Source organism: Scyliorhinus canicula, chromosome 17, assembly GCF_902713615.1.
Source record: "Scyliorhinus canicula chromosome 17, sScyCan1.1, whole genome shotgun sequence".
In the NCBI taxonomy this organism is placed as follows: Eukaryota; Metazoa; Chordata; class Chondrichthyes; order Carcharhiniformes; family Scyliorhinidae; genus Scyliorhinus; species Scyliorhinus canicula.
In genome coordinates, this window is record NC_052162.1 from 130,367,280 (window position 1) to 130,393,041 (window position 25,762).

The 25,762-nt window shown below is 48.8% G+C and overlaps 3 protein-coding genes across 4 annotated transcripts in view; 2 read left to right on the top strand and 1 right to left on the bottom strand.

The window, feature by feature from the left end:
- Positions 1-3,327, top strand: part of LOC119951630 (zinc finger protein 850-like) — an 87,156-nt gene extending 83,829 nt beyond the window's left edge. Inside the window, exon 4 of the mRNA XM_038774810.1 lies at positions 1,952-3,327. Within this exon, the coding sequence (XP_038630738.1) occupies positions 1,952-3,186 (1,235 nt within the window). The 3' untranslated portion in view covers positions 3,187-3,327. The remainder of the gene's footprint in view (positions 1-1,951) is intronic.
- Positions 170-24,412, top strand: LOC119951311 (gastrula zinc finger protein XlCGF8.2DB-like). Of its 2 annotated transcripts, none has more exons than XM_038774402.1 (2): positions 170-238; positions 22,991-24,412. In XM_038774402.1, the coding sequence occupies exon 2, from the start codon at positions 23,329-23,331 to the stop codon at positions 24,253-24,255; it is 927 nt and encodes a 308-aa protein (XP_038630330.1). In that variant the 5' UTR covers positions 170-238; positions 22,991-23,328; the 3' UTR covers positions 24,256-24,412. The 2 variants fall into 2 exon arrangements, with proteins under 2 accessions (XP_038630330.1, XP_038630329.1); XM_038774401.1 differs by lacking the exon at positions 170-238 and adding an exon at positions 21,754-21,802.
- On the bottom strand, positions 10,206-21,994 carry LOC119951325 (zinc finger protein 239-like). The gene is made up of 2 exons (XM_038774435.1): positions 21,900-21,994; positions 10,206-12,364 (listed from the first exon to the last, which is right to left on the bottom strand). Exon 2 carries the CDS (start codon positions 12,240-12,242, stop codon positions 11,586-11,588), a length of 657 nt encoding a protein of 218 aa, XP_038630363.1. The 5' UTR covers positions 12,243-12,364; positions 21,900-21,994; the 3' UTR covers positions 10,206-11,585.
- Positions 24,413-25,762: the final 1,350 nt, after the last annotated feature.

Genomic DNA, 25,762 nt, shown 5'->3' on the forward strand with positions numbered 1-25,762 from the left:
GCAAGGGGGCGGCTGGAGGACCGAGCAAGGGGGCGGCTGGAGGACCGAGCAAGGGGGCGGCTGGAGGACCGAGCAAGGATGCAGCTGGTCCTCCAACCAATCCGACTGAATGGAAGGCGGGGCTGATCCCCTCCCCCCCCGAAGCCCGGATGAGTTGCGCATGCGCTTTGCTGCACATTGCCCCCCGACAAGATGGCGGCCGTGAAGTACGGTCTGTAATCAGGAGGAGCCGCATCAGGTGGGTAAACTGCGGGGATCGACGTTCAGTGGGTTGGGCTCCATGGTGGGGTGCTTAAGAGGTCTTTCCACCTTCCCATTGCATCCATTAATCCCAGCCCACAACCGCGCCGGCTCGCGGAAGAGACGAACAAAGCGCCTGCGCATCACCCGCTCTCTCGTTGCGGCGTCTGCGCATGCCGCTCAGCGTCGGCGGGGCTGCGGAAGCGGCGCCTGCGCACTGAATTCACCGCTGCGAGGCATGCTGGGTGCAAATCCCGCCACTGAAGAGGGCACGTGGCTTTTTAAGGTTTCCTTTGCTGTACCAGGGTGCAGCCTGGTGAGCTGGATTATCAATGAAATCACTGAACCCCTGCAGTGCAGAAGGAGGCCATTCGGCCCTTCCGGTCTGCACCAACTCACTGATAGAGCACCCTACCCTTGCTCCCACCCTTTTCCCGACAACTCTGTAACCCCATCCCCAGACATTAAGGGGCAATTTTAGCATTGCCAATCCACCTATCCTGCACGTCTGGACTGTAGGAGGAAACCGGAGCACCCGGAGGAAACCCACACAGACGCAGAGAGAAGGTGCAAACTCCATACACAGTCACCAACGGTCAGAATTCATGGCGCCGATGTCCCTGGTACGATCCCGGCTCTGTGGGTCACTGTCCGGGTGCAGTTTGCACATTCTCCCCGTGTTTGCGTGGGTTTCGTCCCCACAACATAAAGATGTGTAAGGTAGGTGGATTGAACACGCTAAATTGCCCCTTAATTAGAAAAAATTAATTTAAAAAAAGAATTGAACCCAGATCCCTGGCGCTGTGAGGCAGCAATGCTTTAACCACTGTGCCACCATGCCGACCAGTTTTCGTCCAAGGGTATTGGAGTAGCAATGAACAAAGACAGGACTACAGAGTCAGAACAGCATTATATTCTTTCTCCCTGTAACATGCCTTAGAATTTGCTTTATCAACCAGATCATAAATCTCAGGGTAATTAGCATTTTAAATAATTCCTAAAGGAAAGTAGAGGCTGTGATTATCCAGGAATGTTCTGTCTTTTACATTATCTCCTACCCAAGGTGGCAGGAAACCAATTACTGTTACAATTTTGTTGTTGCCGCTATCCCAGACATTATTCTCTGGATTTAGTGGAGTTGGATGGTTAAAAACTGTAGGGCCATGTTTATTTGAATTTCCTGAATATTGTGGTCCCCACAGACTTCAATACCTTATCCCCAGTGTTAGTAAAATTGTTTGGTGGTGCCTGTCCGATATCTATGAGCGTGTGTGCTTGCATGCGTATGTGTCTGTGGAGACAATGTGTGTATCTCCTTCATCTTAAGCACTGCTTAATATCTCATACATTCATTAGCTCAATGTAAAAGTCCTCCCTGGTTAATGGATCTTTGGGAGTTCCTCAGGAGTTGGGGTTAGCTCTCCAGCTCTTCAAAATAGACACAAATGACCCAGACTTCGGTGTGCGGGGACAATTTTGAAATTTGTGGATAGAGTCTTATGTAGGTCTAGACTGGGTGGCAGATTCCCTTCTCGCAAGGACATTAATGAACCAGTTGGGTTTTTATGACAATCCAGCAGTTTTCAGGATCACATTTTCCCAGTGCCGGCTCCACAACTGACCAGATTCATTCAGCTCAATTTCACAATCTGCCTTTGTGTTTTTGTGGGTTCTCTCTCACTCACTTTTTTCTGTTTGAAATCAATTTCAGAGGGCATTAGAAGGGGAGGATTTTCCATTGGGGGAACTGAAAACCAAACATCACATCGGGATCTGGCAGAGTTGCCAATTTATCGCAATCTGAACATCGTCAGGTTTTTGAACATGGAAGAAAAAGGCTCCGTTCAGAGTGAGGAGAAACCGTACACGTGTTTTGTGTGTGGACGAGACTTCAGCGGATCTTCTGATCTGTTGAAACATAAGTGCAATCACAGCAGGGAGAAGCCGTGGAAATGCGGGGATTGTGGGAAGGGATTTAAATCCCCGTCTGACCTGGAAACGCACCGGCGCAGTCACACCGGGGAGAAACCATTCACTTGCTTCCGGTGTGGGAAGGGATTCACTCGTTCATCCTACCTGCTGATACACCAGCGACTTCACACCGGGGAGAGGCCGTTCACCTGCTCCAAGTGTGGGAAGAGGTTCATTCAGTCATCCAACCTGCTGACCCACCAGCGAATTCACACCGAGGAGAGGCCTTTCAAATGCCCAGACTGCGGGAAGTGTTATAAAGGTTCCATGGAACTGATGCGCCATCGACGTGTTCACACCGATGAGAGACCGTTCAGGTGCTCTCACTGTGGGATCGGGTTCAGGTGGTCATCTCAACTCACTGCGCACAAGCACAGCCACACGGGGGAGAGGCCGTACACTTGCTCTGAGTGTGGGAAGGCATTCACTCAGTCATCCCACTTGCTGAGACACCAGCATGGTCACAGCGATGAGAGGCCGTTCACCTGCTCCATGTGTGGGAAGGGATTCACTCAGCAATCCCATCTGCAGACACACCAGCGGGTTCACACCAATGAGACCCCTTTTAAATGCCTAGGTTGTGGAAAATGCTTCAAAGGATCCCAGGACCTGATGCTCCATCAACGCCTTCACCTTGCTGAGGGATCGTTCGGGTGCTCTCAATGCGGGACTGGGTTCAGGAAGTCATCTCAACTCGATGCACACCAGGAAATTCACACTGGAGAGAGGCCGTTCACCTGTCCTGGGTGTGGGAAGGGATTCACTCACCCATCCAACCTTCTGAGACACCAGCGGGTTCACACTGGGGAGAGGCCGTTCACCTGCTCGGAATGTGGGAGGGGATTTACTCAGTCATCCAACCTGCTGACACACCAGAGAGTTCACACTGGGGAGAGGCCGTTCACCTGCTCTGAATGTGGGAGGGGGTTTGCTTATTTATCTGTACTGCTGACGCACCAGCGAGTTCACAAGTAACTACAATGATTGACTTTTGCCGCTAATCACGTTCAAGAATAAACCATGTTAATTGGGGACTGTTTCTGCTGATAAACTGAAGCCCTGTTGTGCTAATATCATGGATTAAAGGTCAAATAAATCAGCTTTGTGTTGAACGCACAGTGTTGCATCTTTTTAACCCCCAGCCCATCTCTAACCACCCTTTCCTCTCCAAAAATCCTTGTCATCTCCCAAACTTCTGCCCATTTGCCCTGGAACTCCATGTTTGAATCGCTCCAATGAAATACATTGCATAGTATTGAAACAGCTCTGCCAAAATTGCTAATTAGATCCGATATGAATATTGTTACGACGCTCTGGGCTAGTGCACGGTCAATTCCAGCCCCACTTGACCCTGAGCAAAACAATTGAAATTAACAAATAATTCTCTGAAAAATACCCAAAGACTTTGGCCTTTGGCAGCCCAATCACTAGTCACCAGATTTGTAGATTTAAACACAATTAATTTTATTAATGACAATAACTATAATTGAATATTCTGTAAATAGAACTGGTTAACTATTATCAAATTCCTGACCCCCTCATTAAAGGGCGGCACGGTAGCGCAGTGGTTAGCATAATTGCCTCACAGCTCCAGGGTCCCAGGTTCGATTCCCGGCTTGGGTCACTGTCTGTGCGGAGTCTGCACGTTCTCCCCGTGTCCGCGTGGGTTTCCTCCGGGTGCTCCGGTTTCCTCCCACAGTCCAAAGATGTGCAGGTTAGGTGGATTGGCCATGCTAAATTGCCCCTTAGTGTCAAAGAAAGGTTAGATAGGGTTACTGAGTTACGAGGACAGGGTGGAGGCATGGGCTTGCGGAGAGTGCTCTTTCCAAGGGCTGGTGCAGACTCGATGGGCTGAATGGCCTCCTTTGCACTGTAAATTCTATGATCCCCCCCCAGCTTTGACAAAAAGTCACCCAGACTCGAAACGTAAGCTGCCCTCTCTCTCCGCGGAGGCTGTCAGACCTGCTGCGATTGCCCAGTATTTTCCATTTCTGTTTCAGATTCCAGCATCTGCAGTAATTTTCTTTTATCTTCGTGTTTAATATCGAATTGTTGTAACGATAAACTCCAATGGAATAATCTTGCTTTCAAGGTTTTAAACTTTCCTATAAATGGAAGTGGATTATGGTCTGTACAAACTGAGCTTTATTTGTTGTCATGCCAGACACTCACTTCAAAGTGCTGAAAGGCTAGTGCCAATGCTAAGGCTTCCTTTTTAATCGTGGAATACTCTCTTTGGCACGGACTTTGTTTCTTTGAAAAGTTTCCCACTGGTCTCTCTATTCCTGCATTGTCGTCTTGTAGTAGCACTGCCCCCACCCCCAGGTCCCTGGCATCCTTGGCCATTTTGAATGGTCTGAAAAAGTCTAGGGTAGCCAGCACCGGTCTGCTTATTAATATGCCCACAGCTTCTCAAGCGCTGCTTGGCAGTCTGCGGACCACACCATTTTTATTTGCTTCCCCTGCACAATAGTTCATGGCACTGCTATAGTACTGAAGTTCGGGACAAATTTCCGACAGAATCCGAACACGCCCAGGAACTTCTTAATTTCCCGTTTGGTTTTGGGAACAGGAATGTCCATCAATCCACTGGGCTAAATCGCGGGCTTTGAAAGCAGGTCAGCAGCACGGTTCAATTCCCGTACCAGCCTCCCCGGACAGGCGGCGGAATGTGGCGACTTGGGGCTTTTCACAGTAACTTCATTGAAGCCTACTCGTGACAATAAGTGATTTTCATTTCATTTCATTTCAGTGCCCTTACTTTGGCCGTTCTGGGCACCACTTGCCCCTGTCGCACCACATGGCCTGAATAGGCGACCTTTGCCTTGGCAAACCCGCTTCCGGTCAAATTGATTACTAACCTGGCCAACTCCAGCAGTTTGAAGAACTCTTCCAATTGCCCCATATGCCCTTTCCACGTGTCGCTATACACTACCACATTGTCGAAGTAGACCTCACTGTTAGGCAGTCCAGTCACTACTTGGTACATGAACTGTTTCATAGAATTTACAGTGCAGAAGGAGGCCATTCGGCCCATCGAGTCTGCACCGGCCCTGACAAAGAGCAACCCACTCAAGCCCACATATCCACCCTATCCCAGCAACCCCCACTTAGCCTTTTTGGACACTAAGGGCAATTTATCATGGCCAATCCACCTCACCGCACATCTTTGGACTGTGGGAGGAAACCAGAGCTCCCGGAGGAAACCCACGCGCACACGGGGAGGACGTGCAGACTCCGTACAGACAGTGACCCAGCCGGGAATTGAACCTGGGACCTGGGACCCTGGAGCTGAGAAGCAATTGTGCTAACCACTATGCTACCGCGCTGCCCTGTTGGAATGTTGCTCGTGCATTTTTGAGTGCAAAAGGCATCACCTTGCATTGGAACACACGGGGCATTGCAAAGGACTGGGGATAAACGGAACCTGCCAATATCCAACAGATCGATCTTTGTCAGGAAGGAGGCACTACACATTCTCAATACAATCCTCCAACCTTGGAATTGGATGGGAATCTGTTTTGGTCTTGGCATTTATTTCCCGGTAATCCATGCAGAACTGGGATGTTCCATCTGGCTTCGACACTAACACTACTGGTGAACTCCAATTACTTCTACTGGGCTCAATTAAGTCATTTGCCAACATATATTGGATCTCTACCACTAACTGAGGGGCTGGTTTAGCACAGGGCTAAATCGCTGGCTTTGCAAGGCAGGCCAGCAGCATGGTTCAATTCCCGTACCAGCCTCCCCGAACAGACGCCGGAATGTAGCGACTAGGGGCTTTTCACAGTAACTTCATTTGAAGCCTACTCGTGACAATAAGCGATTTTCATTTCATTTTTTCATTTTAGTTTTCATGGATTCAGCCGATACTGGTGTTGCTTTATTGATTCAGAGTTTCCTATGTCTACATCATGAAATCTGTCTATATTTTTCAGTATCTTTATTACATCTTTCAGCTGTTCTTATAAATAGACAAACTGGGCCTCTAATTGTCCTAAGATGTCTGTATTTGTCAGTCGAACTACCGGAGGGTCATTCTGTGTGTTGTCGACCTCTTCTCCTGCCTCACGCTTCCTATCACTGTCTTCTCCCAGTGATATGCTTGACCCTTTCTATCCTCCTCTCCACAACATGTTTATATGTCACAACCAGTCCCTCTTCCGACGGTTGGGAGTATTGATTAAGTAAGTCACCGTACTCTCCTAACCACCTTACAGGGGACCACTGGAATTAGCTATCAGATGTTCGCCCTGCAATGGCAACAATACTAATTTCTCATCTCCAGTCTGGGAAGTTCTGGATCTGGCATGTTTGTCTGCCCACAGTTTCATTCTTGCTCCAGAAACCTTTAAATTATCTTGGGCTACCTGACAAGCTCCTGTGAGTCTTTCCAGAAACGTGGACACGTAATCCAACATTGAGGATTTGTCCTCTGGTTTTGGAAACCTCTCTTTCATCAATTTTAATGGGCCCCTATCTCATGGCCACAAACAAATTCTAATGGGCTAAACCCAGGATATTCGTTCAGAGAATCTCTGGTGGCAAATAATTTTTTAAAAATCCAATCTCTTCTCCCAATCTCTTGGATACCCATGGCAAAAGGATCAAATCATGGTTTTGAGAGTCTGATGATATTTCTCCAAAGCTCCCTGAATTTGTGGATGATAAGCAGCTAATTTTAACTGTTTAATAGCCAGACTACAAATTATGTCCTGGAAAAGTTTAGACATGACGTTGAACCCTGGTTAGGTTGTACTTCTAAGGGTAGACCATAGCGTGTGAAAATCTGCATCAACTTTTCCATGACTACCTTAGCTGTAATTGCTCTCAAAGATAAAGCTTCCAGAAATTGGGTAGTTATATCCATAACAGTAAGCATGTACTGATTGCCCTGCCTTTGTTTTAGGCAATGGTCTTACACAATCTATTAATATCCAACTAAATGGTTCTTCAAACACTGGTATGGGTATTAAAGGTGCGGTTTAATCACTTGGTGTGGTTTACCTATTACCTGGCAGGTATGACAGGATCTCCAGAATTGCACTACATCATTATGGAGTCCTGGCCAGAAACAATGCCCGATGCCTGAGTTTTCCAAATTCCCACATATCCTGCCATTGGTATCTCATCTGCTATCCGCAGTACTTCCCTATAATATTTGGGCGCTACCACTATCTGATGAACAAACATCCATTCCTCATCTGCAAGGCGATGTGGATGTCTCCACGTCCTCATCAGAACTCTGTCCTTAATATAATAGCCGTCTGGAACCCCCCTCAGTCTCAATGTCTGTGAGAGCCTAATTTATGTATTGTTACAATACCCTGGGCTAGTCAATTCCAGCCCCACTTAACCTGGAGTCACATTTCAAGTGAATTAGCCAATAATATTTAGAAAAATATCCAAAGTGTTTGGCCCTTGGTTACCCAATCATTATAGTCACCAGGTTTGTAAATGTAAACACAATTACTGTTTATGTATACCAAGAACTGTACTGAAATGTGCAGCAAAAACAACTGGTTAACTCTTAGCTAATTCCCACAGTGAGAGTGAGAAGTGTTGGATTTTGCTGATCCCATGGGAAAAAAGACTCCAGGATCAGTTCATTGTGACGGTCCACACAGCAACCGGAAGACAAAAGATTCCCTGATGAGGGTGAAACCCGGGTGGGCAGGAGAGGGAGTGTGAAGAACAGCATGTTTAGTTAAAACAGAGATGGCTTGTTCAGACGATAACGGCGTCCAGTGTGTTTGACTTGAACATGAAGTGAAAAGTGAGGGCAAATAGTAGCACAAGCTTTTAATTTCCGAGACCCACCAACTTAATCAATGCGGCTCCTCTGAAACTTTCACGGTAAATATTGATCCTTTATACGGTGCCTTTCATATGTCACAGTACACCTTTGTAAGCAAAATAAAGTGAAAAATGAAAATCGCTTATTGTCACGAGTAGGCTTCAATGAAGTTACTGTGAAAAGCCCCTAGTCGCCACATTCCAGCGCCTGTCCGGGGAGGCTGGTACGGGAATCAAACCGTGCTGCTGGCCTACTTGGTCTGCTTTAAAAGCCAGCGATTTAGCTCAGTGAGCTAAACCAGCCCCTTGCCATAGTTGCCATAGTCCCAGATGACGATAGGCTGCTTTCCCCTTTGAGGGGGAGAGCTGACTGGTGATTATTTAACCTGAGCATCACCACCCCTCAGGTGAGGGGCAAGGTTGAGAAGGCAGGGCCTTCATGAATAATATCAGCCGATACGGGAATCGAACCCGCGCCGCTGATCTCGCACTTCATCACAAACTAAAGCAGTGCTAAACCGGCCCACCTTTGTACATGATAGAAAACTGAGGCATATCTGTAACATTCCCCAACTGAACTATCCTTGAGAAAAGGTATTTTATTCCTAAAACCTCCTAAAACCATGTGAAGTTACCATCTAATGCAATTTTTATTCGCTTAAGAAGTTTACAATAAAAGCCTTCTCACCAGTCGCATGTCAAATCCAATATTTTTATTGAAAATGTGCACATTTTAAGAGTGTTTCCCATTAAAGATATGAAATGTTTTAAATTTTTCAAAAGTTTACATTTCTCAGTGCGAAAGTTCGTAAATGAAGGAAATACTGTGAGTAGCCTCTTCCCGACAACATTAATGTGACATTGGGGTCTGTCTCTGAGATCAGAGACTCTTGATCTGGGGATAAGCTGATGACAGGGCAACTCACAGGTCTTACTCCACCGACAGGCGCTCCCTCCTTTTGTTTTTTTCTACATAAGCCAGTGTTGAGAACATCAACTCGCACAGGTAGGTTGTGGCCAATGGTAAGAATGCTGCTGTAGCACAATCTGAAAGAGATGAAACTTCTTGTCCTGCAAGAAATCAAAATGTGTCCAAACTTTCGTTTCAGCGAATGATCCATCCTAAGCTCTGCAAATTCCTCTTGTTCTTTTAATGACAACGTTTTTGATGATTTAAAAAAAGGGAGTTAAACGTATCGTTTAGGGGCTGGTTTAGCACAGTAGGCTAAACAGCTGGCTTGTAATGCAGAACAAGGCCAGCAGCCTCATCGAACAGGCGCCGGAATGTGGCGACTCGGGGCTTTTCACAGTAACTTCATTGAAGCCTACTCGTGACAATAAGCTATTATTATTATTTACCCGGTCAAAGTCTTCCACACTTATTGAGGGGAAGTAGAATATAGTGTTCTAGGATGTGTGGGCAGCACGGTTGCAAAGTGGTTAGCACTACTACCTCACTGCACCAGGGACCCTGGTTCAATTCCAGCCTTGGGTGATTGTGTGGCATTGGCACATTCTCCCTGTGTCTGTGTGAGTTGCCTGCAGTTTCCTCCCACAGTCCAAAGATGTGCCGTTTAGGTGGATTAGCCATGCTAATCTGCCGTTTAGTGTCCAAAAGTGTGTAGGATAGATGGGGTGCTCTTTCAGAGGGTCGGTGGGGACTTGATGGGTCAAAGGTCCTCCTTCTGCACTGTAGGAATTCTCTGAAAATGTGTGGAGATTTGACCGAGTATAGTTTTGCCAGCAGGATTCGCTGAAGCCAGCTTGAACATCTCAATTGACTCATTTGCCACTTTTCCCAGTCAAAAGGCCAGTTTTGATCTGAAATCTTGAAGTTTACCTGTGGCACAGACAGAATGTTCTCGTTCCCCCCCCCCCCCCCCCCCCCTGCATTTTAACATTCAGATCGCTCAATATATCTGACAGGTATGCAAGTTAGCACAGCAAGAATCATCCCATATTAAGAAATGGAGGCGCCAGGGCCTGACCTATGTAAAAAAATTCGAACCACGGATGCACAGCCATTTCCCCTCTCTCTAATGTACTAAGCTCGTCTCTTATTAACAAATAAAAATAGGGGTGGCCACTGCTGCCTCACGGCGCCGAGGGCCCGGGTTCGATCCCGGGTCACTGTCTGTGTGGAGTTTGCACATTCTCCCCGTGTCTGCGTGGGTTTCGCCCCCACAACCCAAAAGATGTGCAGGCTAGGTGGATTGGCCACGCTAAATTGACCCTTAATTTAAAAAAATTGACCAATAAAAACAGAAAATGCTGGAAAAAAATCAGCATGTCTAGCAGCATCTGCGGAGAGAGAACATTTGCAGTCCGACATGGACTGTTTTTCCACAGATGCTGCCAGACCTGCTGTGTTTTTTCCAGTATGTTCTGTTTTTATTTCAGAGTTTCAGCATCTGTGGTATTTTGCTTTTATTTTTTTTCACTTTTCTTGACAGAGCAACCCCACCTCCTTCCCCCCTCTGCCCAGCCTTGCTAAATGAAGAATAACCCTGAATATGCAGTTCCCGGTCCTGGGCATCCTGTGTTCTGCGAAAGATGGCCATGGATTTGGGAGTCGATAGGGACTTTGGAGAATCTTTTTTGAGAGGGAAGGGTGGCTAGAGATGGGGCAATGGTTTGTTAGGACAGTGGATTACGGATTTGAAAGACCGAGGGATAGGACCTGACAAGAGAGAACCGTGAACAATGGTGAGTAGCAGTTTAATGGGGAGAGGTTCGATGGAGCAGAAGGTGATTCTCATGGACAACATCAGCCCTGAGAGGGAAAGAGATGAGGCAGGAGAAAAACTAAAGAAACTTTGGAGACAGTTTGGCCCGGTGAGCTAGCAGAAGGGAGAGAAGCAGCAGAGGATATCGATCGGATCGTAGTAACAAAATAACTCCTTGAGCTTCTCACATGTGTTGGAGGTGAGGATGGAGGAGACGGGGAGTGGGAGAGCCCTTCAAATGGAGCTATTAAAAAGGATCAACGCACTGTATTTAAAATAAAGCTGATTTATTAGATGTTTGATCACAATATTAATTCCTAAAACTGGGCTCGAGTTTATTAACATCAGCAGAAACCGACCCCAATGAGACCTTGATGTGGTTAATGAAAATGAAATGAAATGAAAATCGCTTATTGTCACAAGTCGACTTCAAATGAAGTTACTGTGAAAAGCCCCTAGTCGCCACATTCCGGCGCCTGTTCAGGGAGGCTGGTACGGGAATTGAACTGTGCTGCTGGCCTGCCCTGGTCTGCTTTCAAAGCCAGCCCTGTGCTAAACCAGCACCAAAATCCCATCACTGCAGTTACTTGTGAATGCGCTGTGTCTCGGCAAATACTTTCCCACATTCAGCGCAGGTGAATGGCGTCGCCCCACAATGAACTGGCTGGTGTACAGTGAATTGAGATAATTTCCTGAACTGAGTCCCTCAGTGAAAGCACGTGAATGATCTCTTATCAGTGTGAACATGAGCAAAGGTTCTCAGGCCCTATTACAGCACTTCCCAAAGCCTGGCATTCAAAAGCTCTCCGAGTATGAACCTCCTGATGTGGCAGCAGTGTGATAAAGCAACTAATCCTTTCCAACACCCAGAGCAGGTGAATGCCCGCTCCCAGTGTGAACCCGTTGGTGTGCCAACAGGTTGGAAAACTGAGTGAATCCCTTCCCACACTCTGCGCAGGTGAACGGCCTCTCCCCATTGTGAACCCGCTGGTGTGTCAGCAGGTTAGATGACTGAGTGAATCCCTTCCCACACTCTGCGCAGGTGAACGGCTTCTCCCCAGTGTGAACCCGCTGGTGTCTCAGTAGGTGGGATGAGGTAGTGAATCCCTTCCCACACTCGGAGCAGGTGAACGGCCTCCCCCCGGTGTGAACTCGCTGGTGGACAGTGAGTTGAGATGATTGCCTGAACCCAGTCCCGCAGTGGGAGCACCTGAACGGTCTCTCGTCGGTGTGAACGCGCTGGTGTCTCAGAAGGTGGGATGACTGCGTGAATCCTTCCCCACAGGTCGAGCAGGCGAAAGGCCTCTCCCCAGTGTGTCTGCGATGATGCGTTTCCAGCTTCGACGGGGAAATGAATATCTTCCCGCAGTCCTCACATTTCCACGGCTTCTCCCTGCTGTGAGTGCTCGCGTGTCTCGACAGGCCATTTGAACGGCTGAAACCTCGCCCGCACTCAGAACACGTGTATGGTTTCTTTCCACTGTGAGCGGAATCTTTTCCCTCCATCTTCACAATCCGACGATAAATTGTCGATAAATTACGATTACGATAAATTGAGCGCCTCCATCAAATCCTGATGCCACCTTTGGTTTCAATTTCACGATTGCAAATCCTTCCCTGCTAATAGCCTGTGAAATTTATTTAAAACAGAAAAAAAAGGAATAACATCAAAAACACAAAGGCAGGTTGTGAAATTGAGCTGAATGATTCTGGCCATTTGTGGGACCGGAACGTGGAAAAAGGTGACCATTAAAACTGCTGGATTGCCATAAAAACCCAACTTGTTCACCAATGTCCTTCAGGGAAGGGAACCTGTCTCCCGGACTGGGCCTACACAAGACACTGGTGTCTATGAGAGGAGAGAGAGAGAAGAGGGGATGATTGTGAGAGGCAGGATGTGAAGGTGAGGGCTTTTATATATGTCTACAACTCAAATTTGACAGAAACTCTTCAACTCTCAACCTCTGCCACCTGGAAGATCTAGGGCAGTGTGTGAGACTCCTTCCTCTCCCAAGTTCCCTCCAACTCACACAGCGGCCTGACTTAATAAAGGCAAATGACCGCAGATGCTGGAATTTGAGATCAGAAGAGAAAAATGCTGGAAAATCTCAGCAGGTCTGGCAGCATCTGCAGGGAGAGAAAAGAGCTAACGTTTCGAGTCCAGATGAACAGCTTTGTCAAAGGATCTGACTTGTCTGACACCCAGTAATGGCTGCGCATAAATCTCCTGCATTTAAATGTTGGAAAGGCTGAAATCCTCGTCTTCAGTTCCCTCTACAAGCTCCACTCCCGAGGCACCGACTCCGTCCCCTCTCCCTGGTGACTGTCTGAAGCTGAATCTGAATCAGACCCCCCTGACTCTTTGTCTTCTCTGCCGGGCTTTTTGAAGGGGGTGCAGAATAGAGAGCTGGAATTTTCCCAATTTGTGATTTACAAGGACACATTCCTTGGTCCTCAGCAGTTACCTTTCTTCAGTTTTCTATGCCGACTGTTAATTCTGCTATTTCACAGTTTCACAATTATACACATAAACATCACAGACAACAATCTATCTAATCTATTCTATTGCTGACTCGAGTTTCAGTTTCTGTAGAGGTTAGTAAGAGACGAACTCTGCAAACTCCAATCAGATCAGGAGAAAGGTCAATGAGTCAATTCTGTAGAATGGAATGTTTCATCAGTGTTGCCATGGTGGACCCGTCTGTAGCGAAATGCCTGTTTGAGCTTCTAATTCGCACTTAAAATTCTCCATCCCATAATACAAAGAAAATAGAAGGAGGATGAGGCCATTTGGCCCTTGGAGCCTGCTCTGCTGTTCATTATAGTCAAAGAACATACAGTGCAGAAGGAGGCCATTCGGCCCATCGAGTCTGCACCGACCCACTTAAGCCCTCACTTCCACCCTATCCCCGTAACCCAATAACCCCTCCTAACCTTTTTGGTCAATAAGGGCAATTTATCATGCCCAATCCACCTAACCTGCACGTCTTTGGACTGTGGGAGGAAACCGGAGCATCCGGAGGAAACGCACATAGACACGGGGAGAACGTGCAGACTCCGCACAGGCAGTGACCCAGCAGGGAATCGAACCCAGGACCCTGGAGCTGTGAAGCCACAGTGCTAATCACTTGGTTTTTTTAAATGGTTTTTATTAAAGCTTTTTTCAAACAAAATTTTTACATAACTAATAACAGAAAAATAAACAACAAATATTCAACAAAACTCGGTGGCTGTTATCATTATACAAAAAGAAAATATACATTAAATAGACAGTTCCCCCAGCCGAGCCCCCCGCCGACCCCCCCCCCCCCCCCCCCCCCCGATTGCTGCTGCTGTTGTTGACATTTTACCGCTCCCCGAGAAAGTCGAGAAAGGGTTGCCACCGCCGGGAGAACCCCATCAAGGACCCTCTCAAGGCAAACTTTATTTGCTCCAGGCTGAGGAACCCAGCCATGTCACTAACCCAGGTCTCCACACTCGGGGGTTTTGAGTGTCTCCACATTACAAGATCCGTCTCCGGTCTACCAGGGATGCAAAGGCCAAAACCTCGGCCTCTTTCGCTTCCTGCACTCCAGGATCCTCTGACACCCTAAAGATCGCTATTGTTGGACTCGGCTTCACCTGCGTGTCCAAAATCCTGGACATAGCCCTCACAAAGAATTCTTTGAGCGCTGGGCATGCCCAGAACATATGGACATTGTTCGCTGGATTCCCTGAACATCTCACACAGCTGTCCTCCACTCCAAAAGAGCTTGCTCATTCTCACCGTCGACATGTGTGCCCGATGTACCACCTTTAACTGAATTAAGCTGAGCCTGGCACATGATGAGGAAGAATTCACCCTGCCCAGGGCATCAGCCCACAGGTCCTCATCCAGCTCCTCACCCAGCTCCTCCTCCCACTTGCCCTTCAGTTCCTCCACTGAGGCTTCCTCCACCTCCTGTAGCTCTTGGTAGATGTCCGACACCTTCCCCTCTCCTACCCAGATGCCAGACACTACCCTGTCCTGTATCCTTCGAGGGGGTAGCAACGGAAATGTCCCCACCTGTTTTTTGAGAAAGTCGCGGACTTGGAGGTATCTGAAGGCATTTCCAGGGGGCAGGCCGAACTTCTCCTCCAGCGCCTTCAAGCTAGGGAATGTCCCATCTATAAACAGGTCTCCCATCCTTCTGATGCCTGCCCTATACCAGCCTTGAACCCCCCCCCCCCCCCCCCCCCCCCCCGTCTATCTTGCTTGTAGCAAATCTATGGTTGTTCCGTATCAGGGTCCATACTGGGGCCCCCTCCTCCTTCCTGTGCCTCCTCGACTGACCCCAGACCCTCAGTGCCGCCGTCACCACCGGGCTTGTGGTATATCGTACCGGCGAGAACGGCAGCGGTGCCGTTACTAGTGCCCCTAGGCTGGTGCCTTTGCATGACGCCGCCTCTAGCCATGCCTACGCCGACCCTTCCTCCATTACCCATTTCCTACTCATGGCCAGGGGCTGGTTTAGCTCGCTGGGCTAAATCGCTGGCTTTTAAAGCAGCACGGTTCGATTCCCGTACCAGCCTCCCCGGACAGGCGCCGGAATGTGGCGACTAGGGGCTTTTTACAGTAACTTAATTGAAGCCTTCTTGTGACAATAAGTGATTTTAATTTTCCTTTCATTAGCCACCCAGTGCTTTCCGCTTGTGCTATAGTGCTGTGTATTATGACCATGGCTGATCAAGTTCAATTCCCTTGGCAGTGCCAGGTTTGCACCCAGGTGGCACTGCCATGGTGCCTGGCTGGCACTTCTAGAGTGTCTAGGTGACACTGCCAGGGTACCCAGGTAGCACCAGCAGTGCCAATACACCACCCTACCAAAAGGGCATGCAGCTTGGGACCTCTGGTCCCCTGGCAAGCCCCCATGAGTGCCATTCCGTCTGGTCCCTGTTTATGGGAACCAGAGCTGAACAGTGCTCGCCCGAGGTATCTGAGCCTCAGGAGCTCGGGAAGCTGCACATTAGAGTGAGGCTTTCTGCCTCGTTCGAACATGCAGATTTGCCAAAGCGTGATTCCGCCCATTATGGGCGGGATTTGCATCGCAAAGTCTCCCGAGACTGTGTGGAATCTCGGAGGCGTTGCGAGCCGGGTAAATCCCGAGAACGGGCTCTCCTGGCTTTCAACGGCCACGCTGCGCCGAAGCGAGCTGCTTTTCAGGTGCAGCGTGGTTGTTGGATCGTGCTCATTTTGTCCTGATCAGATTCTGGCCCTTGATTTCTCTGCCTTTCAGTTCTCTTATTCTCCTTGTTTTCTTTTTCTCTTCTTGATTTCCCCCTGCTCTGTCACATTAGTTTTAGAGCTTCCCCAACTGTTCCAGCAAGTACCACCCCAAGGACATCAGTCCCGGCCCTGCCCAGGTGTAACCCGCCCAGTTTGTACTGGCCCACCTCCTCCGGAACTGGTCCCAATACCCCATGAATCTGAAATCTTCCCCCTCACACCATCCTTTCAGCCACATAATCATCCGATATATCCTGCTGTTTCTCCATTGACCAGCACGTTGCACTGGTGGTTATCCTGAGATCGCTACCGTTGAGGTCCTACTTTTCAACTTGTTTCCAAACTCCCTGTATTCTGCTTATAGGACCTCACCCCTTTTAACCGAATCCATTTGTATCAATGTGTACCCTGACAACTAGCTGTTCACCCTCCCCTTTCAGAATGTCCTGCAACTGCTCTGAGACACCCTTGACCCTAACACCAGGGAGGCAACATACCATGGGGCCACAGAAACGTCCATCGATTCCCCTTCCAATGGAATGCCCTGTGACTATTGCATTTCTACGCCTTTTGCTCCTCCCCTGTGCAGCAGAGCCAAACGTGGTGCTACAAATTTGGTTGCTGCTATTGTCCCCTGACAGGTCATTACCCTCAATAGTATCCAAAATGGTACATCTGTCTTTCCGAGAATGGCTACAGGAGATTCCTACACTGCCTACCTAGCTCTCTTGCTCTGCCTGGTGGTCACCCATTCACTTCCTGCCAGTGGAGTCTGAGGCAGCATGGTAGCACAGTGGTTAACACTGTTGCTTCACAGCGCCAGGGTCCCAGGTTCGATTCCTGGCTTGGGTCACTGTCTGTGCAGAGTCTGCACGTTCTCCCCGTGTCTGCGTGGGTTTCCTCCGGGTGCTCCGGTTTCCTCCCACAAGCCCCGAAAGACGTGCTGTTAGGTAATTTGGACATTCTGAATTCTCCCTCTGTGATCCAGACAGGCGCCGGAATGTGGCGACAAGGCGATTTTCACAATAACTTCCTTGCAGTGTTAATGTCAGCCTACTTGTGACAATAATAAAGATTATTATGACTGAAAAATTATCTGTTGATTGAGTGCGGTGTGACAACCTCTCAATACATGCTATCCATGATACTCTCCACTTCCCAGATGTTCCACAGTGTCCCCAGACGCTGCTCCAGCTCCAGAACCCAGGCTTCCAGGGGATTGGGCTGGAGACAGATCCTGCACACATGCTGGATGTGGGAACTAGAAACATTCCTGGTCTTCCAAGCGGAGCAAGGAGAGCAGACCACAGCTTGGCACTCTCCTGCCATGTATTACCCCTTTAAGTTGAATTAATCCTTTTATAATTGTAAGGATCTTCCTGTTAATTCCTGTATGCCCCTTTCAATTTCTGTTATTCTGCTATTTCAATTCTTACACATGGAGAATTAATGTGCCTGTGCATTTAATATGGACTTCAACCTTTAATTCGAATGGCTGGTAAACTGAGGGATGATTTATGACACCTGGGCAGGACCGGGACTGATGTCCTTGGGGTGGTACTTGCTGGAACAGTTGGGGCAGATGCAAAGAGCTGTTTGTATTTCGGATCAGTAGATTCAAGGGAGATCAATGCTGAAACATTGTGGAGTTGGCTGTCAGCCAATGGAATGTCTGGAATTGCCAGGCCTTATCACTGGCCCATGGCGATTGGTGGAGTTTTCTGTGGAATGTTCCTTCCTCTGTGTGACTGTGTTTACTCTTTTACTCTTGTTTTGATCCTTTACAAATCTCATGTGGGAAACTCTGTTCTTATCTCCATGAGGCTGTTGGTCATACTGGTGGAATTGGAAACAAGTAAGAATATAACAGGCCTGAGGTGGATCTTTTGAGTGAATGCCCAGGTTAACAAAAGTTAAAGTGACTCCCCAGAGGGAATCACAAAGCCTGGAAGTACTGACTGAAGAATTCTGTCTAGCAGTCCCACCAGTGGCTTCAACCCCGAAGCATCCTGGGAGGACAGCCTGCTGCAATACCTTGACATCTGAAGCAAGGACACTCATCTTTCATTTCATTTTTTAATTCCTATTATTTTACCCGTCACTCTGTGTGTGTCTGCCTTGTGTGTGTTTGGGTAGAGGGTGGGGTGGTAGAAATGGGGGAGATAGTAGATTAGCTGGCCGTTATTCCTTTATAATTAATGCATGTTGTTCAACTTACAAACCTGGTGGCTATAACTTCTTTAGCAGTCAAGGGGCGAAGGATTTTGCAAATTTCATATGAATTATTGGTTAATTCACTTGCGTTGGGACTCTGGGGTCTGTGGGGCTGGAATTGACCACGCACTATCCCAGGGTGTTGTAACAGTATCAAACTCTACCAACTAGGGCCCTTCGTCTCCACTCTTTATTATTATTGAATATACTTCTTACAAACAATGAATCATAGAATGATGTCTTAACAATTATAACCAAAAGCAGTCGTAAATACCTCCCCAACTGAACTCACCCAAACAGCTGTTCAGCTTTCCTTGGGAGATGTAAACTTGCACTCCACTGTTCCTTAGTCTTTTAACCATCTGGTTCTGCTCTTAGAATCATTTTTTCTTTCCCCCTTTATTCTCCTCACTTTGTTCCCTAACAGTTATCTTATTAAAGTTAGTTAGGTTTCAGAATTTTAAAGACGGTCCCTAATATCAGTTACTCACCAACCAATCAGCTTAACACATTCCAGTGTCATTCAATCCAGCTGGTTCTCTCCTTACCTTTGTAAAGGTGAATAGTTGGGACATCGCATCACCAAACACATCCCAACCTGTTCCATCTGAGAATCCCAGGGTGGGGAACTGTGAAATCCTGGGCGGGATTCTCTGATCCTGAGGCTAAGTGTTGACGCCGTCGCGTTTTACGACGACGTCAACAGGCCCCTCAGAGTAGTGGTCCTGTGCTGCACAGGGGGCCAGCATGGCACTGGAGCACTTCACGCAGCTCCAGCTGCCGATACCGCCGTCAGAACTGCCGGCGCGAGTTCGTGCATGCGCGCTACGGCCGGCGCGAACTCCCGCATGTGCGCGAGTTGCCTTCTCCGGCCCCGACGCAACATGGCGGAGAGCTACAGGGGCCCGGCGTGGAGGAACATAGGCCCCCACCAGGAGAAGCCCGACCGCCGATCGGTAAGCCCCGGACTGCGGGCAGGGCCACGGTGCAGCCCCCCTCCCCCGGGGTCGGATCGCCCCTCCACCCCACCAGGCCGCCCCCCACAACATGAACGCCGAGGTCCCGTCGGGTAGGACACGTGAACGGTGCCGGCGGGACTCGGCCTAAGTCAGTGGGCACTCGGGAAATCGCGCGCGGAGAATCGCCGGAGTGGGCAGACCACGCCAATGGCGCCGATTTTCCGGTCAACAGAGAATCGGCGGACCAGCATTGGGGCAGCGTCACGTGAATCGCGCCCCCCCCCCCTCCCCCCCACCCCCCCGGTGTTTCTCCGACCCCGGGCATTCCGCCTCCTGTCTCCAAACACTTCCCATCCTGTTCGTACAGAGAATCCCAGGATGGGGAATTGGGACATCCTGTCTCCAAACATCCATGTTCACACAGAGAGTCCCAGTGTGGGGAACTGGGACATCCTGGACTGGATTCTCCAAAAATGGGGCTATGTCCCTTTACGCTGGTGTTTCACTCTGAACTTTCCTTAAGAAAGTCTTGAGCAATTCTTCTACCTGCAGGGGGCTGGCAGGGCCCACGGAGCGCTGGCTGCGGATACGGGGCCCCACACTTCGTCGGGAGTCTGCGCATGTGCATGGCGGCAGCCTGTGGCGGCCACGCCGTGCGACATGTTGGACTCGCACCGCACACCAGCGTAGGCCGCCCCAAGATTGCGCGAGCACGCAGGTCCGTGCCGCCTAATCGCTCCCCTGGCCATCCATGAGCCTCCCCGGTGATCGATCCCCTCCACCCCCCCCCAATCAGGGCGGCCGCGGACTGAGACTGCAGCCGCTACCGGCCGTTCCCGACAGCCGATAGGTGGTTAGAACCACGCAGTCGGGAATTCGGCCAGTTCTGCGCGGAGAATCGTTTCAGCGGTGCTGGTCACGATTTCCGGGTGAACAGCCATTCTCCGCCCCCGCGCCGAACGCAATTTTGGCATGGAGGCTGGGAGAATCCAGCCCCCTTTCTCCAAACACATCCCACCCTGTTCACACTGAGAATCCCAGGGTGGAGAACTGGGACATCCTGTCTCCAAACACATCCCATCCTGTTCACACTGAGAATCCCAGGGTGGAGAACTGGGACATCCTGTCTCCAAACACATCCCGCCCTGTACACACTGAGAATGCCAGGATGAATAATTCTCACACACATTCATTCCTGTTAATCTACCTGTGTGCTAAAACAGATAGGTGTTCACTGGTTAGTTAAACACACAGAGTATCTGGTAGAGTTTGATCCAATAATTCTACATATTTCACATACCCCAGTGACGTTATTAAGTACAGGGTCAATTTAAGGAGTGTCCCCAATGTGATGGAATAGATGGATTATGGGATTACAATGTAAAGATATATGATATAAAATGATAAAAGGAAATGATTTAGAGAAAATATATGATATAAAAAGAAAGAAAATATGTTGTGGAACCAACCAGGGAGCAGGCTACTCTGGATTTAATATTGTTTAATGAGGAGGGATTAATGATGACCTCATAGTGGAGTTGAGACCATAATGAGATCAGCCATGATCGTACTGAACGGTGGAGCAGGTTCAAGAGACTAAATTCCCTGATCCTGGCTCTGATGTTCGAAGAAATAACTATTCTGTCTGATTTCACATTACAACTTTGTCTGTAGCCTTGTAGGTAACAGCACCTCAAGCACAAATCTGGTGTTCTTGATTAATAAGGGGATTTCTTAATTAATATGGATATCAGGCCTTATGGGGGGGTGGGGGTGGGGCAGGCAAATGGGGATGAGGAACACATCAGCCATGATCAAACGGCTGGGCAAACTTGATGGGCCAAATGCTGCTCCTATATCTTATGGTCTTGTGCTGCAAGCACTTTGAGTAAAATTTTACCGGCTGGACACGGCCTCACACATTGAGGCCCGTGTCCAGCAAATGCCTTCCCAGTGCACATTACTGGCCTTTTGGTTGAGACGGGGCACATTGACCTGTGAAAAATTAGAATTAGAATTAGAACAGTACAGCACAGAACAGGCCCTTCGGCCCTCGATGTTGTGCCGAGCAATGATCACCCTACTCAAGCCCACGTATACCTATCCCAGTAACCCAACAACCCCCATTAACCTTATTTTTTAGGACACTAAGGGCAATTTAGCCTGGCCAATCCACCTAACCCGCACATCTTTGGACTGTGGGAGGAAACCGGAGCACCCGGAGGAAACCCACGCACACACGGGGAGGATGTGCAGACTCCGCACAGACAGTGACCCAGCCGGGAATCGAACCTGGGACCCTGGAGCTGTGAAGCATTTATGCTAACCACCATGCTACCGTGCTGCCCATCTGCCAGTTTGTGCACAAAAGGTGAAATGGGAGTTTTACTTGCAGTTCTGAATCATTTCGTTTGTAATTTTATTGATTTCCACCGCACCGCATCCCAAATTTCAGACCACAGCAAACAAAAGGCTATTTCCATGATTTGGACTTGCCATGGCGGGCATGTTACCCGTCATCCTGCGCGGTGGTGAATGTCCTCCATTCACACCACAGGAGATCACCGCGCAGGCGCAGTACCGCCCAGTATTTGAGCATGCGCTCTGATAGCGATGGCGAGCCTCTTGTCTGTCGGATCTCCAAACAGGTGAGGATGAGGTAACGCGGAAGGATCGATGGAGCTGGCGGTTGGTCGGGGAGGCTTTCTAAACAGCCGGTGAAGGCTTTAACCCCCCAATACGAACCTGAGGGTCTATCGTTTGCAGCTCCGGGTGTTTTTTGCGGAGACAGACGCGGACTAATAGCCGCCATCTTTGTTCAGAGGGTAGCGGTGCGCATGCGCTAGCGGTCTGATGACGTTGCCTAATCGGCGGAGCCTCGGGGGGGTGGGGTCTCTGCTTCCAACCGGGTCCTAGTGACCGGCTATACCTTAAGACTTCTGCTGATGTTTTCGGCCTCAATGAGTATATGGGCTATGTGTGTATATTCAGTGTGATAGGATGTAGCTCCTGTACACTTTTCTGAAGGAGCTGCTTCTCAATGTTTGGTTACACTTCAGCTGCTGATCTTTGGCTGCCCAGTGTGAGGAGGCTGGGGAAGTCAGAGACGATCTTCCCCTGAACCTGCACTTGGTCAAAACAGCAATTTGTACCTCCATGATGAGTGAGGGCTGTGGGCCGCTCTGGCTGGCGGCCTCTCTTCTGTGGTCTTGCCCTCGCCTCAGTGGCCCTGGAGAGCAGCATCCGTGTCTGCCGGTGTACTCAATACCTTCCACAACCATTGGGAACCTCTGAGTACAGGCTATTTCATTGACGCTGGGAATAACATTCTGCTTTAGAGCCATTTGGTCATTCAGCCCAAAAAGAGGCCATTTGGATTGGCTTATTGTTACATGTACCGAGGTACATTGAAAAGTGTTGTTCTGCGTATAACTCAGACAGATCATTCTGTACATGAAAAGAAAATATATAGTGAAAACATAAAATACCGAATGTAAATACATAGGCATCAGGTGAAGCATACAGGAGCGTAGTACTACTCAGTAGAGAATATATGTGAAGAGATCACATCAGTCCACCGTGGCCCACCATGTCTATGCTGACAATCAAATACCAATCAATACTTATCCCTTTTACCACCACTTGGTATAGGGTCATAGAGTTGGAAAGGTTCTCTTAACTCTTTTAGGGAGCTTGTTGTTAAAAGTAATTTGTTTGAATCACATGTTGGGGGAAACAAGAGAAGGCATGATATCCCATAGAAACTAGAATCGCCTGTTCTGAATTTCTATCCTGGATTGAAAATGTGATACTGACGCTGTCAACTCCTTTTACAGGTATTAGATTAGGATTTGCCAAACTTTCTACAGATCTGTCCGAGTCATCAGGACCTGAATATCATCGGCCTTTAAAAGTGGAAGGAGAAATGTTTGTCTGTTCTGTTTGTGGGAAAAGATTTCAAACATCAGTGTGACTGGAAAAGCACCGAGACCCACACAACACACACCCGAGTGAGAGAGTTCCAGTGAACTGACTGTGAAAAAAGCTTAAACTAATTACATAGCCTGAAAAAACATCAGATCATTCACAGCAAGGAGAGAGAGTGCACATGTTCTGTGTGTGGACGAGGCTTCACTGATTATCCAACCTGGAGAGACACGAAGACCCCAGCACCATGGAGAAGCCGTGGAAATGTGGGGACTGTGGGAAGGGATTCAGAACACCGTCTGTGCTGGAAACGCATCGACGCAGTCACACCGGGGAGAGGCCGTTCGCCTGCTCTCAGTGTGGGAAGGGATTCACACAATCATCTAGCTTACGTAAACACCAGACAACTCACACTGGGGTGAGACTCTTCACCTGTTCAGAATGTGGGAATGGGTTCACTCAACTAACGCACCTCACTGCACACCAACTTGTTCACTCAGACATGAGACCTTTTAAATGTTCCGACTGTGAAAAGAGCTTTAAAAGCAAGAAAAATCTATTGACACACCAGCGAGTTCACACTGGGGAGAGGCCGTTCACCTGCTCTCAGTGTGGGAAGAGATTCACTCAGTTATCCAGCCTGCTGACCCACCAGCGAGTTCACACCGGGGAGAAACCATTCACCTGCCCTGAGTGTGGGATGGCATTCATTCAGTTATGCAACCTTTTGGATCACCAGCGGGTTCACACTGGGGAGAGGCCATTCACCTGCTCTGTGTGTGGGAAGGGATTCGCTCAGTCATCCACCCTGCTGAGACACAAGCGCATTCACACTGGGGTGAAACCATTCACCTGCCTTGAGTGTGGGAAGGGATTCACTCAGTCTGCCCACCTCGCTTCACACCAACGTGTTCACTCTGACACGAGACCTTTTACATGTTCCGACTGCGAGAAAAGCTTCAAAGGCAAAATGGATCTGCTGATTCACCAGCGCAGTCACACTGGAGAGAGGCCGTTCACCTGCTCCGTGTGTGGGAAGGGATTCACTCAGCAGTGTCTCCGGATGAAACACCAGCGCATTCACACCAGGGAGACATTATTCATCTGCTCCATTTGTGGGAAGGGATTCTCTCATTCATCCACCCTGCTGACACACCAGCGAGTTCACAAGTAACAGGAGTTGGATTCTGCTGTTCTTGCTGCTGTGAATCACATCCAGGACTGAACCACGTTCATTCTGACAGTTAGTTAGTTTCAGTTGATGTTATTAATCCCTGTAACTGGAGTTTAATGTTCTGGAAATAGATGAATTAAATCATCTTTGTGTCAGACACACAGTGTTGGAGTCCTTGATTTCTCTAAGATAAGAGGAGACTGATTGATGTCCTGTTACTGACTGTTCCATTGTTGGTTCTTTTCTCCTTTGTTAATGCAAGACTTGTATTTATGTAGCGCCTCTCACAACTTCAGGATGTCCCAAAGTGCTTTACAGCCAATGCGGTTCTTTTGAAGTGTAGTCACTGTTGTAATGTAGGAGATGCAGTCACCAAATGTACACAGCAAGATCCCGCAAACAAATGTGACTGTGACCACAGAATCTGTTCAGTGATGTTTGTTGAGGGATGAATACTGTATTAAGCAGTAAACCAGGGAGAACTCCCCTGCTCTTTGGAATAACATCATGGGAACTTTTACACCCAACTGAGGGCAGATGGGGCCAAGAGTTGAAGATCTGATCTGGAAGACGGGACCTGTGACAGTGCAGTGCTCCCTCAGGACTGCATCAGAATATCAACCTGGATTTAATGCTCATGTTCCTGGAGGTGGATTTGAACCCACAACCTCCTGACTCAGAGATACGAATGTAACCACTGAGCCACAACTAACACCTCATCATTGCTCTGGATTATTTCAGTTCTCACACCTTCTGCTATTCTTATAGACAAGTGTAAAGTTTCAGTCTGGCAGTCACATATTACCCAAAAGGGGTTGAAGATATTGGTGACCGAAGGAACAGTTTTGATACGATACATAGGCTAAATAAGCAGAAAAGACATACAGGGCATGATTTAGCGACTGCCTTGCGGCCAGCGCTGATCCGGGCACCTTCCAGGTGCGACGGGTGAGTTCCGCGAGAGCCCCAAATCAGGCTCCGTGCCTGGCGCCAGACCGATTGCGAGTCACCCCACGCGATCTGGATCACTCCCTTGCTGGGCAAGACCCAGAATTCCCCCAGCGCCCAGGAGTCAAAGGCCGTGCTGGTGAGATCTTGCCAAGGGGCCATTTAGCACTGGTTTCTACAAACGTAGACCAGACGTGACGGCACCTGGGGGGGGGGGGGGGGGGGGGGGGGGGACTTGCAGGCCATTAGAGAACCCCAGGTGGCTCCTTGACGCAAGCAACCTTGCGCACCAACCAAGCACCCTGGCTGTGCCAGCTTGGGTGGCATTGCCAGGAGCACTGTCAGTGTCCAGGTGCCAAGGGTCGGGCCAGGGTTGACCTTGCCCATTAGAAGGGGGTGAAGGGGAGGTTTCCAAGGGCCTCAAGACAATTGGGGGGTAAAGGGGGTGGTCCTGAAAGCCGGGGCTGGGGGGGGTGGGGGTGGCAAAAGTGGGTTGGGGGGGTGGTCTAGAGATCATGGGGCAGCCTTCCAAAATGGTGCCCCGATCTTCAAGGAGTCG